At 18.6% G+C, this 26,756-nt stretch overlaps 7 protein-coding genes across 7 annotated transcripts; 1 reads left to right on the top strand and 6 right to left on the bottom strand.

Moving 5' to 3' along the window:
* Positions 1–439: 439 nt before the first annotated feature.
* On the bottom strand, positions 440–3,777 carry PF3D7_0922400 (para-aminobenzoic acid synthetase; the record flags this gene model as incomplete). The annotated part of the gene is made up of 4 exons (XM_001352059.1): positions 440–488; positions 573–673; positions 848–959; positions 1,100–3,777. The coding sequence occupies 4 exons, from the start codon at positions 3,775–3,777 to the stop codon at positions 440–442; spliced, it is 2,940 nt and encodes a 979-aa protein (XP_001352095.1).
* Positions 3,778–4,143: 366 nt separating this feature from the next.
* Positions 4,144–6,503, bottom strand: PF3D7_0922300 (conserved protein, unknown function; the record flags this gene model as incomplete). Its single annotated transcript, XM_002808900.1, has 12 exons — positions 4,144–4,202; positions 4,326–4,437; positions 4,556–4,606; positions 4,787–4,944; positions 5,069–5,225; positions 5,350–5,395; positions 5,484–5,518; positions 5,613–5,701; positions 5,825–5,871; positions 5,965–5,968; positions 6,066–6,115; positions 6,364–6,503. The coding sequence occupies 12 exons, from the start codon at positions 6,501–6,503 to the stop codon at positions 4,144–4,146; spliced, it is 948 nt and encodes a 315-aa protein (XP_002808946.1).
* Positions 6,504–7,930: 1,427 nt separating this feature from the next.
* PF3D7_0922200 (S-adenosylmethionine synthetase) lies at positions 7,931–9,139 on the bottom strand (the record flags this gene model as incomplete). The annotated part of the gene is made up of 1 exon (XM_001352057.1): positions 7,931–9,139. The coding sequence occupies one exon, from the start codon at positions 9,137–9,139 to the stop codon at positions 7,931–7,933; it is 1,209 nt and encodes a 402-aa protein (XP_001352093.1).
* Positions 9,140–12,196: 3,057 nt separating this feature from the next.
* On the bottom strand, positions 12,197–17,086 carry PF3D7_0922100 (ubiquitin-like protein, putative; the record flags this gene model as incomplete). Its single annotated transcript, XM_001352056.1, has 3 exons — positions 12,197–12,505; positions 12,595–12,669; positions 12,842–17,086. The coding sequence occupies 3 exons, from the start codon at positions 17,084–17,086 to the stop codon at positions 12,197–12,199; spliced, it is 4,629 nt and encodes a 1,542-aa protein (XP_001352092.1).
* Positions 17,087–19,233: 2,147 nt separating this feature from the next.
* Positions 19,234–22,444, bottom strand: PF3D7_0922000 (dynein intermediate chain, putative; the record flags this gene model as incomplete). The annotated part of the gene is made up of 8 exons (XM_001352055.1): positions 19,234–19,563; positions 19,667–21,238; positions 21,361–21,431; positions 21,526–21,578; positions 21,689–21,764; positions 21,872–21,972; positions 22,084–22,223; positions 22,325–22,444. The coding sequence occupies 8 exons, from the start codon at positions 22,442–22,444 to the stop codon at positions 19,234–19,236; spliced, it is 2,463 nt and encodes an 820-aa protein (XP_001352091.1).
* Positions 22,445–23,195: 751 nt separating this feature from the next.
* On the bottom strand, positions 23,196–23,942 carry PF3D7_0921900 (conserved Plasmodium protein, unknown function; the record flags this gene model as incomplete). Its single annotated transcript, XM_001352054.1, has 1 exon — positions 23,196–23,942. The coding sequence occupies one exon, from the start codon at positions 23,940–23,942 to the stop codon at positions 23,196–23,198; it is 747 nt and encodes a 248-aa protein (XP_001352090.1).
* Positions 23,943–25,111: 1,169 nt separating this feature from the next.
* Positions 25,112–26,436, top strand: PF3D7_0921800 (ribosome production factor 1, putative; the record flags this gene model as incomplete). The annotated part of the gene is made up of 3 exons (XM_002808899.1): positions 25,112–25,932; positions 26,063–26,141; positions 26,350–26,436. The coding sequence occupies 3 exons, from the start codon at positions 25,112–25,114 to the stop codon at positions 26,434–26,436; spliced, it is 987 nt and encodes a 328-aa protein (XP_002808945.1).
* Between the last annotated feature and the right edge of the window lie 320 nt (positions 26,437–26,756).

Genomic DNA, 26,756 nt, shown 5'->3' with positions numbered 1-26,756 from the left:
TTATATTATAATATTCCCCCCTCAGAATACATCTCACCATAAATATATATATATATATATATATATATATATATATATATATATATAATATTTATATATTATTTATTTTTGTACATATTATGAATGAATAATAATTCAATATAAAATAAGATATAATTTTATATATTTTTTTATTAATTATATCAAATTAATGTATAGTATCCTAATACACATATATATATATATATATATATCATAGAATATAATATAATATATAAATAATATTTATTTATTTATTTTATATTATGAATAAATAAATTTAAATCAAATATATAATAATATCATAGGCTACATATAATATTTGAATATTTATTGATTTTTAATTTTATAATAGAAATAAAGAAATGTATACATATATATATATATATATATGTATATATATTTATAATGTTCCCCCTTTTTAAAATATATATTCCACGTCAGTGTTATGATATTCCTTTAAAAACAAACTAAAATAAAAAAATAATATATATTTATGTCAAAATATATTAATAAATAATATATATATATTTTTTAATATTTTTCTTATTTACCTTATCGGTTTTGCTATGCTCATAAATTTTAAAATCATTTCATTATATTCATCTTCTTCATTACTTTTAATTGTTATAGCGCCCCCAGCGCCAATTGAAATCTTCAACAAAATAAATATAAATAAATATATAAATAAATATATATATATATATATATATATATATATATATATATATATATATTTAATGTGTATACTTGTGATATAAATTATTATATAGGGAGAAAATAAATTATGTTGCTCATTATATATTAATATATTTTTTTCATATCTTACCATATTCTTTTTTATTATTATTGTCCTTATAACTATATTAAAAATAAAATTTCCTTCAAATGTAAGAAAACCTATACAACCTGAGTAAATCCCCCTAGGCACTATTTCAATTCTGTAAATAAAAAAAAAAAAAAAAAAAAAAAAAAAAAATCAAAAAAGAAATAACAAACATATATATATATATATATATATATATATATATATTTATATATTATAATGCATTATTGTTTTAATTATATATTTGTTCTTTACTCTTGCAAAATCGACATAGATATATACTTTGGAGAACCAGTCATGGAGCCCCCAGGGAATATATTCAATATAGCATCAGAGAAATTGTTCCCTTTTTTTATTTTCCCGGTTATCTCTGAAACCATTTGATGAACAAATTTATATGATTCAATATGAAATAATTTAGAAACTTGTACAGTATTTATATCACATATCCTATTAAAATCATTTGTAGTTAGATCTAATATCATTAAATTTTCTGCTCTTTCTTTTTTATTATTAAATAAATTTTCTTTTAGTATATCATCTTCTTCTTTTGTTTTTCCTCTTTTACATGTACCTTTAATAGGTTTACTATACATATAGTTATCTTTATTTTTTCTTAGGAATTCTTCAGGACTAAAACTTAAAATATGGAATTGTATTTCACCTAGATATTGCATATTATCTTTTTCCTTTAATAAAAAGGATATTTCTTTTTTATTATCATTTTGTTCTTTATATAAAATTCTTTTATAATTAATAAAACAACTATATGAAACTTTATTTATATTTCTAATATAATTATATAAATCTAAATATTCCATGTTGATATCTACAAAGTTCTTTGAGATAAATTGTGTAGTTAAACACAGTTCATAGGAAAAACCATCTTCAATATATTTTTTACATTTTCTAACATTTTCAATATATTGTTCTTTTTGTACAATCGAATTAAAGGATATTCTACTTGGCTCTTTGTTTGTATTTAACGAATTATTTTTATTATTATATATATTATTTATATTGTATTTTTCTTCATTTAATATATAATCATTCTCATATGTTTTTTCGATATTAATAAGAGCATCTAAGGTATTATACGTCCATTCTTTATTATAATTTTGTATATCCTTAAAGGTATCTAAGTCCTTTATATGATATTCATATGGAATATTTGTCAAATTATTATGTTGATTATTTTTTTTCATATCAACATATGAAAATTTGTCCTCACTTATTTTTTCACCCTGTGTTAAGTATCTCTTAAAAGATTCTTCTTCTGGTTCTAACGAAATTAAATAAATATTATTTTTATACATATCCAAAGCCATCATATTTTGAGGACGTACAAAAACAGAAACAGGAAATATTTCTTCTTGTTCTATTTGTTTACATTTAGTATTATATAAATTTTTTATAGTTTCATATTTATACTCATAATTGAAAAATCCAAAGTATCCCATTAAACAAGACGTCTTATTATTAATAAAATCATTATGTTCTGTTGCACCATTTAGAAATATATATTTATCACAATGATTATTTAAAAATTTGTTCTTGTTTTTATTTTCTTGTTTTTCACATATATTATTATATTTATGTTGATTTATATATGTATCCGATTCTATATCTTGGTTGGTATATACTATGTTCTTTTTTTCAAGTTCATTTTTATTATTTATTAAATTATGAAGATCTATATATTGATAATCTATGATCATTTGTTTTTTAAAATATTCAACATTTTCATTCATATATTTAACAAGGCAATTATTTTCTTTACTCATATAATGTATATCATATATATTATATTCATTAGATTTATCAGATTTATTATTTATGTCATATTTTTCCTTTCTTCTTTTCCTTAAATTAAGAAGTAAGGTGTTTGCAGATATATTATCTTTTCCATCTATATAATATTCAATAATATCACCTAATATCCCATCGAGATTACCCATATATGAAAATCTGGTATTTGTTATCAAATCAGCATGATCATATTGTAAGGACGTATTATTATCGTTTGATATTTTTTGAGATTTGTTATTTTTAATTTGATATAAAATTTCATTATTACTATCTAACCAAAAAGATATATTTTCTTTACGTTTTCCAAAAAAAATATTTTTAAAAATATCATACGAAATCATACATAAATTATTTTTTATACCTACAACTTTAATAATTTTTATTTTCCATTTGTATGGGCTGCATATGTTTCTGGAAATAGATATGGTTGTTTTATTTATATCATCTTTTAATATTTTTAATAAATTTCTTTTTTTATTTTCATTATATTTTAATGTAATATTTCTAAAATTCTCAAAAAATGTATCACTGTATTCACTCTCGACGGATTCTGGATGATATTGTACCGTATAATAGGGTAAATATTTATGTTGTACTCCCATAATTATATATTCATCTAAATAATTAGAATAACATGTTATATTTAAAATATTTTTATTAAAATCTCTATGATTTACTTTTAAAGAATTATAGCATACAGCCTTAAAATTATCTTCTATATTATTAAATAATTCGCAATATTTATTCTCATCATTTCTACTTATATGTATTATATTTGTATTTCCATGAAACATATTTTTTACTTTCTCTATTTTATTTCCATAAAAGTAACATATTAATTGATGACCATAACACACACCTAATATTGGAATATTTATTTCATTCTTTAATAATTCTATAACAAATTTATCCTTCTTATCATTTAACATAGGGTTACCATACCCTGGAGATATAACAATATTATCTATTTTATCATAATAGTATTTCATAAAATCGTCATAACATATATCGTCTGCTTTAACAACAATGGGTTTTTCTTTATTTACTTTAGTCAAATAATGTACGATGTTATAGGAATAAGAATCATAAAAATCAATGAATAAGCTCACAACACTGGACTTCATATTTATAAAACAATACACATAGGTGAGGGAATTAAAATAATGAACTGTTGAGAAATTATTTTATATGTATGTGTAGATATATTGAACCAAATATATTAAATAAATAAATAAATAAATATATATATATATATATATATTTTTCTTGTAAAAAAAAATTTTTTTTTTTTTTTTTTTTTTTACAATCTTTAAGTTTATTTTTATAAATCAAACGTAGAAAATATATACACATATATATTTATATATATATATATATATGTGACACATCAAAATGGAAGCATTAGAAAAAAAAAAAAAAAAAAAATAATAATAATATAACATGTTTATATTAATTGAGTACAAATATATGATATACATTTAAATTATCTTTTAAAAATCATTTATTTCGTACTTTTTCTTGGAACATAAAGCTGCATTGGGACACCAATCTGGATTAAAAAAGGGAAATTCAAAATAGTAATTCATGAATATAAATAAATAAATAAATAAATATATATATATATATATATATATATTTTTTTTTTTTTTTTGTTCTGTAGTTATGAATTCACCTTTCGTATTGTCATACAATTTTTCAATGTCCTCAATGTTATATAATAAAGAACCTTGATTCTTTTTTTTAAACTTTTCATATTCATTACTCCATTTCTTACCCCTCATTATCTATTCACAAAAATAGAATATGTTAATGGAATATATATATATATATATATATATATATATATATATATTTTTATGAACAATAAAGTAATTTTTTTTATACACATTATATATATATTACAATATTCCTGAATTTGCATCTTCCTTTATTAGCTATTAAACCAACAGCTCCCTACAAAAATATACACATGGGGGAAAATATAAATATAAATGTAAATGTAAATGTAAATGTATGTATGTATGTATGTATTTAATTACTGTACGAAAGAGAAAAAAAAAAAGGAAAAAGACGAAAAAAAAAATTTTTAAAACAAAAAAACTAATTAATATATAATATTATAAATTCTAGTACCTGCTTATTCTCATTATAATCTGTTTCGTCATCACTTTTTCGTAAATATTCAACGGATAAGTCTCCATATATTCCTGCTTTTATTTTGATATCCTTTAATATTTCTTGAACAAATAATACATACCATTGATCGTTTTTTATTTTTAATTCCTTAAATTCTAAAAGAAATATAAATATAATTATTTTTATTTTTTTGCAAAAGAATATTGAAAGGGTTCTTAAAAATAAGAATAAATATAGAATATGCACATATATATATATATATATATATATATATATTACCTTTTAGAATTATTAATTCACCATCTTTAACATGAGCTAATTTCAATACTTTTTTGTCAATCATTAAAGACCAATAGTTACGTTCACCAACAATACGAAATATAAAACCACAGCTTTCAGCATCGTTCATTTGTACTTCTAACTGAGCTATGGTTTTCTAAAATGAATGAACAAATAAAAAAAAAAAATATATATATATATATATATATATATATATATATATATATTTATACATGTATATATTTTATTTTTTCATTTATTTTCATGATATATTATATTACCTTACAAAAAAAGTCTTTCTTTATTAAAGACGTTCTTGTTGACATTCTAAAATATATTAAAGAATTTTTTTTTTTTTTTTTCCCTTTTTTTTTTAAGAAAGAAATATATAATAATAACATTTGTATATAATAACCTATTGTCTAACCATCCGAAAGGAAATGGATGATTCTATAAATATATATATATATATATATATATATATATATATGTTCATATATATATTTTTATTAATATAAAATTATATGGTTATTAATTTTTATACAGGTTCCCGACAGCTATCTTTTGCCGTATATTCTATGATAGCTTCCTCATTATGAATAATCCAATTATCACTTTGTAACCACCCGTCATCTTATATAAATAAATATATTTTCATAAATTTTAAATTAATAATAACAGTAAAATTAATTAAAATAATACATACATATATATTTATACAATATTACATTTCAGTTTTATACTATGTTTAATTACTCAAATTAATGGGATCATAGGATGGTTTCAAGAAATATTCACGACAGCTTTATATAATAATAAATTATACATATAAATATAAATATATACATATATATATATATTTTATTTTATGTATATATTTGGAAAGAAATAATTACCCTCCTAAGAAATAAAAAGAATATAATTTTTTTTGTTTCAAACATGTATACATATATATATATATATATATATATTTACATTTATATTTTATTCCCTTAACTATAATTTAAGTGTTTTTTAAAATATTTAGGGTTCTCAGAAGGGTACAATCTAAAAAATTAAAGAAAAATAATTGACAATATATATTTTTTATATCAACACATCTATACCATAGTTATATAACTTTTAAGATAAAAAAAAAAAAAAAAAATTTTGTGAATCCTGCCCTCAACCGAAAAAATTAAAAATCAAATTATATAATAAAAAATATTATATACATAATAATATAAACCGCCTTATTAGACAGAATTCTTATAGAAGAAATCCTTTTTTTTTTTTTCTTTTTTTCCTTTTATTACACATTAGTTAGCCATGTAAGAACATTAATTTTGCTTTGCAAAAATCTATTATTTTGTGATTGAAAAGAGGAATCCTTAAACTTTTCACATTTATAACAACAGAAAAAATAAAATGTAAGAAGTATGACCTTCTTAAGCATTTTTATCAAATATTTTAATATATATAAAAAAAAGAAAAGACAAAATATTAAAAACCAAATAATAATTGAAATATTAAAAATAAAATAGTTCTATATAAATTTATTAATTACAATATTATTATTCACAATACAATTATTTACAATGTTAAGTTTGTTTTTTTTTTTTTTTTTGTTTTTTTTTTTGTTCTTTGTTTATGTTTTTATATTCACAAGATAAATTATATATAATAATTAAAAAATTATATTTATGAGAATATAATAACATATTAAATAATGATTAAGATGAAAAAGAAAGAAGGAAAAAAAAAATAATTAAATATATTTATAAGCGTATATACACATACTAATTCAAAGTAGGCTTATATGCACACTTTGAAATATTATAAAAAGAAAAAAAAAAAAAAAAAAAATAACTACATTAAAAAAAATATATATATGTATAAATCTAACCTCATTTCATTTAATTGGCATTATATGTATAAATATATATATATATATATATATATATAATACATTAACGAAATATAATTTATTAAAAAAAAAAAAAAAAAAAAAAAAAAAAAAAAGTAATAATGATTATAAGACAACGTCATAAAAATAATTACTATTTAATTAATAAAACTTACATAATCGTACTAAAATAACAAATTAAGAAAAAAAAACAAATATACATATATTTATATATATATATATATATATATAAATAGCCTTTTTTTTTCTTTGAAATAAATATTAATTTTAATAAATTAATTAAAACATTATATAAAAAGAATAGAATAATAAAAAAATAGAAACAAGGTCAAATATAAACAATGTGTATTAATAAATATATGTATATATATATATATATATATATATATATATATATATATATATATAAATCCGTATAATATTAATATATTTATGTACAAATGTAAATTTACAAATCTATATATATATATATATATATATATATACATGTTTTTTCTTTTTTTTTTTTTTTTTTATGCTTTCATATACATAATTTAAATGCATTAATATATCATAATAATACTTTTTCATATAAAACAAAAACAACTCCAGAAATCGAAAAAAAAAAAAGAAGAATAATACACACAAATTATTTTATATATATATTATATATATATATATATATAAATATATATTCTTTTTAATTTTTAATTTTATTTTATTTTAATTTTTTTTTTTTTTTTTTTTTTTTTTTTGAGGATTTATATACCTTGATAAAGTTATTATTTATATTATGTCCACATACGCTTAATTATAATATGATGTTTTTTTTTTTTTTTTTTTTTTATTTTATTTATTTTTTTTTTTACTTTTTGTATTAAAAATAAAATTTTATACATTTCTTCTTTCTCATTCCTAAATATACATACATATATATATATATATATATATATATATATATATATATATGTGTGTGTTTAATTTTTTAATGCATTTTTTTCGTGAGATAAATCTTTAATTTTTTCCCACGTGAACGTATCTCCTTCTCTTCCAAAATGTCCATAAGCAGATGTTTTTGAGAAAACCGGTTCTGTTAATTTTAATTCTTGAATAATAAAACCTGGTCTAAGATCAAAATTTCTCAAAATGATTTGTTCTAAATCATAATCTGTATATCCTGTGCTTACGGTACCATAAGAATTAACATTAAGTGATATGGGGTTAGCAATACCTATGGAATAAGAAGCTTGTACTAAGACACGTCTACAAAATTTGTTAGCAACTAGTGATTTGGCTATAAAACGTAAATAATAAGCTGCTGAACGATCGACTTTTGATGCATCTTTTCCTGAAAAGGCACCACCACCATGAGCTCCCCATCCACCATAGGTATCACAAATAATTTTTCTTCCTGTTAAACCTGCATCTGCTGCTGGTCCTCCAAGAACAAATTTTCCAGATGGGTTCAAATAATATAAGGTTTCATTATCTAGTAATTTTTCTGGAATAACATATTTGATAACATTTTCCATCAAATCAGTTTTTAATTGTTCATATTTTATATCTTCAGCATGTTGAGTTGAAATAAGAACAGTATGAACACGTAAAGGTTCCAAATGTCCACCACAACTACCCTTATTCTTATATTCTATAGTTATTTGTGTTTTACCATCAGGTCCTAAATAAGGTAAGATACCTAATTTCCTAACTTCAGTTAACCTCTTACCTAATAAGGTAGCATAATGATGTGTTAAAGGCATATAATTCTCAGTTTCATCAGTAGCATAACCAAACATAATTCCTTGATCTCCTGCTCCTATTAATTCTGGTGACCTATTTTCATGTACACATTGAGCTATATCAGGAGATTGTTCATCTATAGATACTTTTATCTCTGCCGTTTTGTAATCTAAACCTTTACTTTCATCATCATAACCAATGTGTTTTAATACGTCTCGTGTAACTTTGTCATAATTTACCTTAGCCTTTGTAGTTATTTCTCCAAATATAAAAATATAATTCTTTTTAGCACATACTTCACATGCAACCTTGCTATATGGATCCTCACGTAAACAACTATCTAAAATAGCATCAGATATCTGGTCACATATTTTATCTGGGTGTCCTTCATTCACTGATTCAGATGTGAATAAAAAGTTTCCTCTTTTAATTTTCAACTGACTCATTTTTTTTTTTTTTTTTTTTCACGGTATGCTAAAAATCTTTTGTTGTACTTTTAGATAATCAGGAAAAATAAAATAAAAAAATAATTTTTATAAGATACAAAAATAAAAATAATTAATATATATGAAAGAAATGAAAAAAAGAGAAAAAAAAAAAACGTAAATTATGTATGTAAATATATATTATATATATCACAATAAAATACTTAACAATATAATTAAAAAAATATGCACATAAATATATATAATATATTCACAAACTTTCATATATTTTAAAAAATTTTAAATAAATAAATATATATATATATATATATATATATATATATATATATAATTTCTCAAACAAATTATTAATAAATAAATGAAATATATATATATATTATATAATATAATATAATAAAAAGAAAAAAAAAAAATTAAAACCCTTTAAGAATTAAATTTTATGTAATTATAAAATTTAATTAAACAATTAAAACTAATATCCTTTTTTGTTTAAAAAAATAAAAATAAAAAAATAAAATATATATATAAATATATATATGTATATATATATTTTATTATTTTAGCTACTTTTTTTTTTTTTTTTTTTTTTTTTTTCCATAAACACATTAAATATATATATAATAATATAATTTCCTTGTTTTTTTTTTATATATTAATAATATATAATCATAGCTTTATGTATATATAATATTATATATTATTTTATATAAAACAATAAGTTGAAAAAAAATAATTTAAAATAAAAAATTGTATCCTATTATATTTTATTTACTTTTTTGGTGTATTTTAAAACTGATAATTTTTTATTAAATTTAAAAAAAAAATTTCTTTTTTTTTTTTTTTTAAATATATATAAATATATGAAATATATTTTTTAATTTATTATGATATATATTTTGTATATTTATATATTTTTTTTTATATTGTATACAGCAGGTAGATGAAAAAAAATAATTAAAAATCAAAAAATATTGTATCACATGCTATTTTATTTTTTTTTTCGTGTATCTTAAATGATATTTTTGTTAAATTAAAAAGTTTCTTTCAATATCTTTTGAAATATATATATAAAAAATATAAAATATATTTTTTTAATTTACTTTATATATATTTAATATATATAATATAATATGACATTTTTTTTTTTTTTTTTTTTTTTTTTACTATTAATAATATCTCTCATGCAGTTTTTAATAAAAATTATTTACTTCATATGAACTAAATTTATTTTATATGTGGTGATATAAAAAATATATTTATTTATATATTATTTTATATATGAATTATTAAAAACGTATTTATTTCATTATATATTAATAAAGGAATAATATATTTTAATTATATAAATATATATTATATATTTCTTAAAATACAAATGAGATTATACATTCTTATGGACATAAATAATATGTATTATATATTTATATATATATATATTTATTATATTTCTTAAAATACGAACAATATAATATGATTCTTTGGTACATATTTCTTTTTATGCATATATATATATATATATATATATATTTTAAAATACATAATAATTTATATTTTTGTAATATATATATATATATATATATATATATATATATTTATATTATATAATATAATTTATGTTTATATTTTCTTTTTTAATTAACATATTTACTACCTTTATTATTTTTTATTTATTTATATTGCAAAATGCGAATTTTATTACTATTTTTTTCTTTCTATGCATAATGGAAAAAACTAGAGGTTCAAAAAAAAGAAGGTTCACTATGGGGTTTATTTATATAAATATATATAATAATATAGTTTTATTTTATATTTTTTCTTTTCTTATTATATCATAAAATTCGGGGGGGGGAAAAAAAACAAAATAAAAAAATGTGTTTTATAATAATTAATATAATTATATATATATATTATATATTTTTATTGAACGTACAAAAAGTCGAAAACAGTTTATTTTTCTGTCATATTTTTAAAATAGAAGAAAATAAAAAAATTTTGTTATATGACTCTTTTTTTTTCTTTTTTTTTTTTTTTTTTTTTTTTTCTTTTTTTTTTTTTTTATAATAATAGATGGGAAATATAAATGGGTTATATTATAAATATATATATATATATATTTATTTATTTATTTTAAATTTAAAAAAAGAATAAGGGAAATTAATAAATGTAAGTAAATTAATATATGTATTTATATACATATAATTTATGTGTGATATTCTGTAACTTGTAAATATACTCGTTATAAAACATTATCCCTTATTTTATTTATTTATTTATTTATTTATTTATTATTTTTTTTTTTATTTGAATATATAAATAAATATAAAAACATGTTAAAATAGGAAAAATTAAAAATTATCTTAATTTTTTTTTTTTTTTAAAGAGACAAATAAATGGATTATTTATATATATATTATATAATTGCAATGTATTTTTTAATTTATATAGTTCTCTTTGAAATTTTACAAATATAAATATATTTTATGTGATAATACAAAATGTGATTCTTTAAAAAGCATAGTTTTTTTATAAAAAAAAGAAAATATACATAAATATATATATATATATATATGTATATGTTATTTATCAGTACATATATTAATTATTAAAATATATGTCCATGTTCCTTGATATATGATAGAGTCATATGAAAATAAAATTTATGAATTTTTTATTCCTATACGTATATTTATGCATAAATCGTAAGAACCTTTTTAATTCACAAGATACACGAGATAAATTAAAATAAAAAAAAAAAAACATATATATATATATATATATATATATATATTTTTTTTTTAAATATATTTATTTATATATGTGTTGTTTCATTTTTTTTTTAATTTCGGTCAAGTTATTTTTTCAATGTGTTAGTAAAAAAATAAAAAAATAAAACAAATAGCATCTTGTTATATGTTGTTAAATTTTTATTTATACGATAATATGACACACAATACAAAAATGTAATATATATATAAATCAATAAAACATATATATAATATATATATATATATATATATATATATATAACTATGTCCATGTTTAAATGCTTTTGTATTTTCAGTTGTCCTTATTTTGTTCCATTTCTTCAAATAATTCTTCACAAAGAGAAAGATTTGGATATTTAAATTTCTCACTTTTATAATCTTCATTATTCTTAATAGATTTTTTTATAAATTCAAGTACGTGAAAATCAAAGGCATTTAATAATTCATCAGTTATTTCCAAATCATATTCAACATTTAATGAACTCATATTTTTTTTCCATAAAAAGGGTAAGAAATTACTATACGATATATTATCCTTTGAAGCATTACTTCCAACGTATGCATTGCTCAATGGCCTCTTGTTCCTACAAATTTTTATCATCTAAAGGAAAAAAATATATATATATATATATATATATATATATATGCATGTTAATAAATGCATAATATATATTTTAATATATATATTACCTGTCCCGAAAAAATGTGAGAATTCTCAACCCAGTTTGTGTATCTCTCTTTTACTTCATCGGGAACTCCTTCAAACTGTTAAATAAATAAATATAAACATACACACATATATTTATATATATATATATATTTTATATTAATATGTAATCAAAATAAAAAAGAAAATCCATTGTATAAAAAAAAAAAAAAAGATGATCCATACATTTACATTTCAATGTCCATAAATTTTTTTTTTTTTATTTCATACCTTATCATTTGGCTGCTCCTCATTAATGTCATTATTAGCCATATGGTTTTGTACACTATTCAAAAGGCTTGAAAAATTAATATTTGGCATAGGGGGTTGAGATATGTCACTTTGATTTTCAATAATATTTACATTATCATATTGATTATTTATAATATTATTTACTATATTTAAGCCTGCATTAATAGGTGTGTTTTGTCTTTCTTCATAACTATTCATATTATTATTATTATTATTATCATTATTATTATTATCATTATTATTATCATAATCATCATCATCGTCGGGTTCTACTACATAACCTTTGTTATTTTCTCCTTTTTGTAATTGTCTTTCTTTTTCTTCATCAGATTTGTCATATATATCATCTATATTACTATCATAATAAATGAAATTATCATTTACAAAGTCATCATTTACATTTCCTTTCTCTTCAACATTTGTATCATTTTTATTATTATTAATTATTTCGTTATTTTGACTAGACATTTTATTATCTTCATTTTGTATATGATCTGCATCATTACCTGTATTTTCGTTTAATTTATTTGATGCATTTTCATTATGCAGATTATTCTTTTTTTCTTGTTTTTCTTGATGACTACTTGTTGCATCACTAAAACTATGGCTTGCACTTTTACTTTTATAAGAATTAGTATCTTTAAATAAATTATTTTCATTTGAACTTTTTTTTTTATGATGATTTTTTTTTTTTTTGTCTTTATCATTATCATCATTTGTTTTTTTATGGCTTTTATGTGATAAACGTTTTCCTCCTTGTTTATCTAACTGCACAAAAGGGTTATTATTATTATTATCATATTCATTATTATTATTATTATTATTATTATTATATTCATTGTTGTGATCATTTTCATTGATGTTATCATGCATACTTTGTTTACCTCGTGTTTTATATCTTTCCATATAATTATCATGATTTGATAATTTGTGAGCTCTACTACTTCTATAATTATCTTCTTTTCCATTGATATGATAATTATTTCCTCCTTCTTTGTGACTTACTGAATAATCTCTTCTAAGGATCATATTTTTATTATCAGAAACGTATGGTAAAAAGTTTTTATAATAATCTTCAAATTCTTGTTGTAAGTTGGTACGATTCGCACTATTTCTTATATCATATGGTAGAGGATAATAATTATTTCGATTCGCATTATTATTAACATTATTTGTACTACCATACATATCAGCATTTATATTCATATTACTAGTACTATTATGATATGTGCTATTTCTAAAAAATTGATTAGGATAATAATAATTATTATTATTATTAATAGGTTGATTCATACCATGCATATTATTATTTCTATATATAGGATCATTATTATAACTATAAAAATTAGTATTCATATTATTATGCATACGATTATTGTTGTTATTAGAAAAATACAAATTTCTTATTTGTCTCAAGAATTCATGATTTATAGATCCTGGATATCTATTATATGAATTCGTAAAATTTTGATAATAGAAATTATCATAAAAAACATAGAAAAAATTTGATAATCTAGAAAATATAACCGATGCTAAGGATAAAATTAAACTAATTCTCGAAAAAGATGCCATAGTTATATCATTATTAAGTATATTTGCATGATTAAATTGTATTATAATACTATTAATTATATTATTAATATGCACAAACAAATAAAAAAATACATATATAGAATTAGAATTATAATAGGAATGTATATATGATGATAAATCTGGTCTTCTATATCCTGTTTCTTCTTCTAATAATAATAATAATTGTTCTATAACTCTCCAAGGAATATTTATTTCAACATTGTTATATTCAGAATCATTAACATCATTTAAACATTTCATATGACTTCTTCTTATAGCACTATTTCTTCTATTATTACTAGTCATTTGTATAGATCTCATATTTGCAGACACTGAGTTTTCTGATGATAAATAATCTCCATCTTCTATATTTTCATCATTAAAAACAATTCTTGAATTTCTTCTTAATGAATCGTTTCTAATCAATTGGTTATTTCTTTCTATATCATTAAATGGTACGATATTAGCATAATTATTTTTTGAAAAATAGCTATCCTCTATACCTCCAGAATAACATTCATTCGAATTTTTTATTAAATTCGACATATCCACAATATTTTTTGATGTAGCTATATTTGGATTATATATATTATTACTATTATTAAGATCTACTGTATTGTTATTGTATATATTTTTCATAAAATGTTCTCTATGTTTTTTATTTTTCATATTATCTTTGATATTATCTTTTTTTTTGTTTTCATTTTTCTCTTTGCTTTTTTTTTCATCTTTTTTCTTTTTTTTCATCTCTTTACTTTTTAAATAATCCTCTAATTTAATATCTTTCTCATTATCACATATTTCGCTGACGTCATCTCTTTGATAAATATGTTTACTTTTCTTCTTTTTATTCCTTTCATTCTTCAAGTCTTTTATTATTGTAGGAGCTCCTATGAATGGATACGTATATTTGCTGAAATTATTATTATGAACGAATTTATGTGGTGCTTGATATGGACCTACCATATTCATATTATTTACATGATTCATTGGGTTCATATTATACATATATGGATAATGAAAATTTGGTTCTAATAAATTATCATATTCATTTCTGAATCGATCATCTCTTCTAATTCTTTCAACATAAGCATCTTCATTAGGAGATATGCTACTATTGGAATCATAATATTTTTTCTTTTTATGTTTATTTGTGATTTTTATTTTTTTTTTTTTTTTCAGATCATTATATTTTTTATTTTGTTCATTTTCTACATCTTCCTCATCTTCATCTTCATTTTCATCTTCATCTTCATTTTCATCTTCATCTTCATTTTCATCTTCATCTTCATCTTCCTGTTCCTCTTCATTATTACTAGTATACAAAGCTGAATATGAACTATTTGATTTTTTCCCATCTGAACTACTTCCAGAATTATTCGAATTGTATTCATGTTTTGCACGTATTTCATTTTTTTGATATATTTTTTTATCATTAACTTTATTTTTTCTTTTTTGTTTTTTTTCTAAATTTTCTTTTTCATCATAATTTTCTAATTTTTTCTCATCACTTTTATATTTTTTTTCATCACTCTCATATTTTGTATCATCTCTCTCATATTTGTTTCTATGTAGGTCAACAGAGTTCTTATTATGGAAATTATCTTTGTGTTTATCATCTTGTTCTTCATCATAAATTTTTGTATCGTTTTTGTTATCTTTATAATAATCTCGTTGATTGGTAGATTTTTCTTCTTCTAGAATTTCTTCTTCTTTTACATTTCTTTGTTTATTATCTTTCTTTCCGTTTTGAATAAAATTGGATGTACTATTACTACTTCCACGATTGTCTTTGTTTAGTGAAGTTTCTGTATTTTGTTTATGTTGGTTCTTTTCTTCTTCATAAATATTATAATGACCACTATTATTATTATTATAACCACTATTATTATTATTATAACCACTATTATTATTATTATTATTATTATTATTATTATTATTAGTTGTTGTTGTATTGTTCTTTTCTCCGGTGTTTTCCCTTCTCTGATTAGAATTCATATTCATATCTGTCATATTCTGGTTCATCATATTAGTAAATATATTTTCATGTGCATTTGCTGCACTAGTAGCTGCAGCAGCTGCTGCTCCATAAATAAAATTTGGGTTTATATTAACTTGACTCATTATATCATTTAATAATGAGCATATATTATTTTGTCCCATCAAATCATTTTCCATATTATCATTTCTTGATAATCTCATATGCGTAAAATAAAATGGTATAGATGAACTGTTTGGTATATTATTATTATTTGCTTGGTTTCCATTATTTGGCTGATTCATATTAGGTATAAAATTAAAATTTAATGGTTCATTCACATGTTCATAAGTCCTATTATTGTTCATATTATCATTAACATGTTCTGCATTATTATTACTATTATTATTATTATTGTTTGTATTATTATCCTTTTTTCTAACAACTAAATGTATTATATGATCATTCTGTATATTATAATCATATAATTTTTTTTCATTTAATAAACATTGTCCTTGATATATTAATCTTATATCGTTTATATTAACATTTCTCTTTTCAGCAATTATACTTTTTAATTCTTCTATATTCATATCATCTTTTACATTTAGTTCATATTCTTCATTGTTTATGCTTTTTATTTTTATCTTTATTGTATTCCTTTCTTCGGCCATTGTTTATATTATTCTTATAGGACGTATGTAATAATGTTATATATATATAAATATATATGACAATATATTCTAATTTTTCTAATTAATCTTATATATATATATATTACAATATATTATTTATATTTACTTCTTTATTTATCAATTTAATGTTACATATAAAAAGCTGTTATAGTTCTCAACAAATATTCAAATAAATAATTCAATTATAAATAAAAAAAAAAAAAAAAAAAAAAAATTGTAAAAAATATAAGCATACATATATAAATATATAACAATAATATTATTTCTATATATATATATATATATATTATTACATAATAATAAAATAATACATATATTCTCTTAAATATTTTCATATCATATATTTTACTATATTATTTTTTTTTATTCTTCTTGATATTTTTTTATGAATACATACTTATTTTATATTTCAAGAAAATATACAAATGTTTATTTTGTTTATTTTTTATCTATATATAAAAATAAATGAGGAAAAAAAAAAACATTTCAGTTTTTTTAAATTAAAAAAGAACTACATAAGAAATAATGTAAATAAAATAAATGAAATATATTATATATTATATATATTATATATATAATAATAGTTTTTTTTTATTTTAATGTATTGTTAATATCTTATAAATATAATAATTATTTTATATATATTTTTAATATACAATATATATGTATTAAACATATAAAATATATTTTATTTTTAAGGATGTACTCAATTGTTTATATACTTATGAATAGAAGTACATCGTCAATAATATTTTTATTTTTAAATATACATATATATCATAATTTGTATATATAATACATATATATAATATATATAATATATATATATATTATAATATAATATATATATATTATTATATATATTATTATATATTTTTTAATTTATGTTAGAATAATAAAACATATTAGTCATGCTGCTCTTTTCTTATATAAAAATGTTATATATTTATATAATATTATAAATACAATTTTTATGATATATTGTTAAAAAAAAAAAAAAATGTAAAAATATTTTATATCATTTTTATTTTAGAAAATATATTTTTTGAATTCACATGAATACATCAATATAAAATATGTATATATATTATATATATATATATATATATATAATATTTATATTTCACCGTTTAAAAAAATAGAAGTGTGGTTAAATATTTGAAGAAGTTTATTTATTATATAAGTTATTTATTTTATATGACGTTCATAGGGTTCCATTTTTATTGTTCTATATATAAAATATTGTACTTATTTTTATTACATCAAAATGCTTAAATAATGTTATATATATATATTCTGTCACATATAAAATAAGCAGTATAAAACGAATAGTATCGAAACAAATATTTTTATTTTTAAAAAGCACATTGTTATATTACATCTCATAAAAAAAATAAAAAATAATGAAGCGTTTTTTTTTTTTTTTTTTTTTTTTTTTTTTTCGTAAATCTAAAGAAATTCCTTGATTTAAAAAATATTTTAACTATAACGTATTTTATCATATATACATATATATATATACAATATGTACATATATGTGTGCGTATTGTCGTATGTTATTTTATAAAGTGAATGAGGATCCATATCATTTTATGAGTATAAGTATATTTAATGTGATAAGAAAATATAGTACTATTTGTTTAAGAATAATATTAAGTTTATATTATATTTTATTGTAATTAGGATAATAATAAAACGAAAAAGATAAAAAAAAATATATATGATAACATGGAATTTATTTATTGTGAAAATAAAAATATAAATGTCTATATATATATATATATATATATATATAAAAGAGAAGGTGTAAAAAAAAAAAATATTTATATATATATATATATATGTTTATTTATTTATCTTATTTTTTTAATTTTGACACTTTTGGACAAAGTATTTATTACATTAAAAAAAAAAAAAATTATAATAATAATAAAAGTGACAATAATAATTATTATTATTATATGTATGTATTAATAATCTTCTTAAGATTAATATTAATTATAATCAGTACGATTAAAAGTGGTATATATTTCCTTGTACATATAATATATATTGTATAAACATTGACATATATATATATATATATATATATATATATATATTGTGCATATTTTATTTTTTTGGTTTCATTTGACTTTGCTTAAGAAGGAATCCATAATTTCAATTTGAAAGTATTGATTACGCTTACCTTTTAAATAATCCATATAACAGGGATTAAATGAATAAGATATTTTATATGAATAAATGTATCCATTTTCTTCTCCTATTAATATAACTTCATTGAATTTATTTACACAAAGTTTTCTTAATTTCCTTTTTTTTGTTATAATTTCACAAATTATTTCTTTATTTATGTCTATGCTTAAATCATATATGTGTAATTTGCCGGTTCCATTGGAGCTTATAACAAAAAAGCAGGTGGATAAAGAAGGAGACCACTTAACATCATATACGCACTAAAATGAAATGAAATGAAATAAAATAAAATAATACATAAAATTATTTAGTACACATATATATATATATATATATTTATTTATTTATTTATTTATTTTGTACCTCCTTGATATCAAATATTATTAAGGATGTTTTCCTGCTTTGGGTCCATATTCTTATTGTCCAGTCATAAGAAGAAGATATAAAAATGTCCCTTTTAAATTTGTTATAAGATAAAGAATTTATCGACATAGTATGCTCATTATATATATTTAAGTAATGATCTGAATATGTACTTGAGTATAGATATATTTTTCCTTTATTAGTTCCTATAAGGAATAAATTGATTTTAAAAGGATTAAAATCTATACATGTAATAGATTGTGTATGTATTATATTTAATGTATTATTATAATCATCAATATCTTTTTCTAGAGTTAATAATTTTTCTCCCACTGTAAATTTATGATTATATTTCCACTGATATATATATCCATCATATGAGACAGAATAAAATATTTTTATTTGAGGGTGAAATATGATTTGTGAAATAATATCTCTATTATATAATTCTTTAAAATTACTTTCAAAAATTAAAGATTCTTTTTTATTTTTTTTTAAATCATATATACATATATTTCCATTCGACAAACCAACAATTATTATAGATGTATTTATAGTAGACCATTCAATAGAATGTATATGAAAATTTGTTTTAAGAAAATGTTCAGGATTTTTTGTATTTTTAAATGTAAAACAACATAATATTCCCATATTTATTTTAAAATCATTATTTTTAAAAGATATAGCAAATAAATCCTCATACAATGGATGGAATTTTATATCTGTTACAACTAATTGATATATATTTAATGAAAAAATCCATAATTTTGTTAAAATATTTTTATTATTTTTATTTTTATAACATAAATATATTTCTTCTTCATTATTTTTATTATATATTCTATCCATTAATTTTAATGTTTTTAAAAAATTCTTTTTATATAATATTTTTTTATCATTCTTTTTTATATTATTATCATGATATATAAAATTTAATTGTTTATGTTGTTGTTCATTAATATCTTTATAATTTATAAAATATAATTCATGTTTTCCACTTATAGATTCTTTTTTTATTCTTTTTTTTTTATCCCCTTTTCTCATTTGTTTTGTTTTTCTAGTCTCATTATTTTTATTTAATTTATCTAAATGGTTTTTATTTTTCTTTAATTTTTCATCAACGTATGAACAATCTTTATATTCCTCTTCTTTATTATATTCTTCAATCATATTACTATCATAATTATCCTTTTCATTTTTTATACTACTTTTATGTATTTCTACATTTTTATCGTTATCATATATATTACCATCATTATAATCATCATTATCATTATTATCCTCATCATCATAATCTTCATAATTATTATCATCATAATCCATATAATCATCACTACCATCTTCATAGTTCTCCTTATAATTCTCAAACTCATCATTATCACTAAACATATATGTTTTGTTACTACATGAGGATTCAGAAGAAAATAAAATACCCCCTATCTTGTCATCATCTGAGCACTCTCCTGAATATGAGCTTGATGCATGATCAGAAAGTAAGCCCATGCTTAAAGAATTATTCTTTTTGCTTTTATCATCATTGTCTTTCTTATCATTGTTATATTTTTCCTTGTCCTAAAAAAGAATATATACACACAAATATAAATATAAATATAAATATAAATATAAATATAAATATATATATATATATATATATATATATATTCAATTATATATTTTTTCTTTTTATTTCTTACATTTCCGTCTGCTCCATTTGAAATTTTTTGAAATTCATGCAGATATGCATCGTATATTATTGACTGTGAAACTAAACAAAAAAAATATAAAAAAATGAAATCTCAAAAATGGAAAATATACATACATATATATATATATATATATATATTTTTTATTATCCCAACCTGTGTCACATATTTCGTTTATTTCTTGTGGTTCAGTTTTAGTACATTCATCTCTTTAAAAAAAAAAAAAAAAAAAAAGAATATTATATTATATTATGTAATATTTATTGTTTCCCCTTTTTTGAAATATGGAGAAGAAAAAAAAATTATATTTTTTTTGTACTTAAATGATCTTGGCACTGTTTGGGAATATCTATCAATATAATCAAAACAATTTTTAGGCTTATGATAAATATAATCTGGAAAATTAAATGAATATATATATATATATATATATATATATATATATATATATATGTATGTATGTATGTATTAATGTGATATATTTTCTAGGTATCTAATTAACCGTTATCTTTTAGAAGAGTAAAAGCATTTGCTTTTTCAATTTTTTTTTTTATTAATTCCATTTGTTTCTTTCCTTCGTCACTGTCTTTCCTTACCAAACAGCTACATTATAAACAGGAACATATATATTATTTTTTTGTATATGTGTAAATATATACATATATATATATATATATATATGTTTTATTTTATTATTATTTTTTTTTTTCTAACGATTTTATATCTAGATGAAAAACGGTGTGGTCAATATTTTCTATTGTCACAAATTGTTCATTTGAGAAAGAATATTCTACAAGGTTGGTAAATGCCCTTGGATTCTTAGGAAATAAAAATCGACTGAACGTCTCGTTTTTCTACATAAAGGGAAGTATTATATATATATATATATATATATATATATATATATACACAAATAAATATATACATAAATATTTTTATATTTATCTTTTACTACATTATTTTTTATGGATGCTTTCCTTTTGTCGTTTTCTGCATCTTCCGTTGATGTAACTTTTACATCCCCTGTAATGCCTTGAACTTTTTTTTTTTTCTTTTTATCTAAATTGGATTTCATTTTTTTTTTTCTCTTATAAGTTAATTTTATTTATTTTATAATTTATAACTTATTTATTTATTTATTATTATTTTGTTTTTCTTGAATGCATACTTGTAATAAAGTTACAATATTCACATTAATATAAAAGTGTATACACATAATGAGGACATATGATGTATGTATCTCTTTTTCACTAATATAATATATATATATATATAATGTATATATGTTTATTTCGTCCGCATTTTTTAGGAGCACATATATATATATAATATTATTACATTTTATTATATAGCATTTCATTGAAGTAATAAGGAAAAAAAGACAGACGCATACAATATTTTTAATTTAAAAACTTAATTTTTTTAGTGTTATATTTTTTTTATTTAATTATTTGTAAGCAATTAAATATATTATTAATTTTTAAATGATAATACATATTAAAAAAAGGAAAAAGAAAAAAGAGGAATATATATTTTGTATATATTATATATATTTATGATTATAAGTAAACATCTCAAAAGTGAGAGTTAGATGCTATTTTAAAAATATATATAATATATATATATATATATATAAATATATAATGTCACATTTAAAAAAAAAATATAAAAGTTTATAAAAAAGTTAAAAATTTAAAAAGGTAATTTTGTATAATGAACAAAACAAATTGGGTAGGAATAAACATATATAAATATATTCATTAAAAAAAAAAAAAAAATATATTAATTGTCCACATATATATATGTGGAGTATATTTTCCACTTCTTTAGTTACACATAATCATTGAATCTACAAATTTGCTCCTGTTTTTATACTTCTGTAATACCTTTTCTGAATTTCTAACTATATGTTCGTATGTTTGTTTTTCCATATCAATAAAATCAAAAATGTTAAAATGAATTTTTTCAATTTCTTCAATTTGTGGAAATTCATTTTCTTGTTCTTTCGTAGATTCCTGTACTTTTTTATCTGCTTTTTCTTTTTTACTTTTTTTTGCAGGTTGTGTTTTTTTCTTCTCTTTTTCGGTTTTATTAGATTTTTTTGATTGTATTAAATCGGGGAATAATTCTTCTTCTTTTTTAGGAGTTTGTTTATTTTTTAAAGCTTCTTTTTGTTGTTGTTGTTTAATTGCTGAGGGTACAAATAATTTTTTGGGAGTTACATTTTTATTTTCTATATCTTTATTTTCAATTTTTTTTGTATCATTTTCACCTACTGCTTTTGGCTTTGTGACTACTGATTCTTTTTTCTTTGGCTGTTCATTTTTTTTCTCTTTTTTCTTTTCTTTCTTATCATTATCTTTTTTATTATTTGCACTCCAAACATTTACATTCTTACGTTCATCTAACAATTTTTTTGTTTTATATTCTTGCATATTAATTAACTTGATTTTAACACAATCATTGTTTAACGATGAAACATCATTATTTCCGCCTACCTCATTTTCTGAGGAATTATTCCCATCATCCTTGACGTTCTTCTTGGATATTAATAAGCTGCTGAGGTTAAGCATTTTGCTTTTATATACTCTCTAAATTAATATGTATATGTAATAAATACAAATAAAATATGTTCTTTATATATATATATATATAATATATATTTTTTTTTTTTTTTTTTTTTTTTTCTAATTTCTGTTCATTGATATGTTAATACATTATAATTAATATTATATATCTCTTTCCTTACGAATTAATTTTCTTTAATTATTATTAAAAACAATTTATATATTTATTATATATTTCTTATTTATAAGATTAATCAATGATTATTTAAAAATATATAATAAATTTTTTATGAACTTTTTTTTTTTTTTTTTTTTTCTTTATTAATAGAATGCAACATAATATTTTACCAGGAGAAAAATAAAACAAAATGAAATATATATATTTATATTATATATATATAATTCATATAATTTGTATAAATATTTATATATATATATATATATATATATATATATACTATCCTTTTAAATATATACATATATAATAATATATTATGTATATATATACAAAACTGTTATGACCCGTATATAATATTGCATCGAATTTTTTATTATGCTGTTTTTTTTTTATAATTTTTTTTTTCAACGTTCATTAAAATATAATATATATATAATTGAAAATTTATGGAAAAGAGTAATATTTTGTAAAAATAATAAAATTATTTTATGAAAATTTTATTATTTATTATTTATTACTTTTTAATATATATATATATATATATATATATATTTATAATGAATAAATGTATTTAATCTGAACAAGCTAAAAGTTGCCTCCTTTTTTTTTTTTTTTTTTAACTAAAGAGGTATTATTAACGCTTTTTCATCCGTTTATCTATTATGAGATATAATATAATATTTTTATTTTTATAAACGTTCTTATTATTTTGTGGAAGTTATAATTATAATTTCTACATTTGAAATATATGTAAATTATATAATATAGTATTATATTATTTTAGATATTTCTATTGTATGAATATTCACATGAACATAAGTGAATATATATTAAATAAAGTATATGTTCATTTTAAGTAATATTATGTAACATTCTTATGTTCATATTAAGGAGACATTTTAAAAGAATTATAATAAGTCGTATGTAATAAAATACATCAATATATATATATATAAATATATATATATATATATATAATCCTTTTCATTGAAAAATAATGAATAAGAAAGAAAAGAAAAAGTTAAGATATATGACCAAGGAGAAACGTTTCTCCATAGGGGAGATAGAAAATATTGACATTGAGAAATATAATACATTATCAAGATTTGTGAAAAATAAGAATAGAAAAAATGCTTTAAAAGGTAAGGCATATATTAAAAAATTAGTATTACGTAAACAAAAGAAAGAGGAGATAAGAAATAAAAAAGCTTTAAATATTCCAGTTGAAAAAAAGCTACCTAAGACAATTGAAAGGTTATCAATTTTTGATGACAATAAAATATCTTTAGAGAATGAAAAATTTTTATTAAATGAAAATTGTATAGATGAATTTAGTGATTATTTTAAAAATCAAAAAGAACCAAATATAATTATAACGTCAATAAAAAGACCTTCAAAAAATACTATATTATTTATGAAAGAATTATCATTAACATTTCCTCATATATTTTATGAACCCAGATTAGATAATTCTATAGAATACCTACTTAACAATTCTATACAAAATCAATTTTCTACTTTTATTTTAATAGAAGAAGGTATTGATCATCATCCAAAAAATATGTTCATATGTACTTTACCAAATGGACCCACTGCCAAATATTCCTTAAGCAATATTTTTTATGCACATAAACAAAAATCTAATATCGAAATAACAACCCTAGCTCCTGAAGTATATATAACAAATTTTAATACTTTTATCGGAGAGAGAATTAAGAGACAATTACATACGCTAGTACCATTCAAGCCAGAATATAAATCACAAAAAGTTGTAGTTTTTTATAATCAAAGAGATTTTATATTTTTTCGTCATTATAAGTAAGTTTATATTGGAAAAAAAAAAAAATACATATATTTTTTTAAGGTCATATCATACACACACACATATATATATATATATATATATATATATATATATATTATATATGCGTATTTTTTTTTTTTATAGATACAATTTTGTTGATAAGAAAAAATGTAATTTGAGTGAAATAGGTCCAGGATTTACCCTACAACTACTAAGTCTTAAGGTACACTTTTTTTTTTGTTTAAGATACATATTAAGAATATTATACATTGTTAAATATATTGTTAATATATTTATTTTATATTTATTTATTATAATTGTTTTTTTTAAAGATCAACTTGTGTACATAAATATAAATATATATATATATAATATATATATAATATTTTTTTTTTTTTTTTTTTTATACATTTTAATGTTATTTTTTGCAGGATGGGCTAATTAATGATAAGGAGAAAATGTACGAATTTGTAATTCGACCTGATATGAAAGTTAATAGAAAAAAAATGTATCTCTAATATTATACATTTATATATAATATAATATTATAATATACTTATTTTATTATAATACCCCATTTGTGTACTTTCAATTTTTTTTTTTTTTTTTTTTCTCATTTAATAAGAAAAAAAAAATAATAAAATTAAAATTAAATTAATGTATATTTTATATTCCTTTTAATTTAATTTTATTTTTGTTTTGTCATTCATATTCATTTTGTTATAATTTTTTTTATTAATTTTATGTATAATTTAAAAAAAAAAAAAAAAAATGAAAACATTCTTATTACTCATTTTTTTATAATTAACTCCTTTTTCTTATTTTTTTTTTGAAATTT

The sequence above is a fragment of the Plasmodium falciparum genome (genome assembly GCF_000002765.6).
Source record: "Plasmodium falciparum 3D7 genome assembly, chromosome: 9".
In the NCBI taxonomy this organism is placed as follows: domain Eukaryota; phylum Apicomplexa; class Aconoidasida; order Haemosporida; family Plasmodiidae; genus Plasmodium; species Plasmodium falciparum.
Note: the sequence above shows the minus strand (reverse complement) of the source record. Positions and strands in the feature narration are given on the sequence as shown.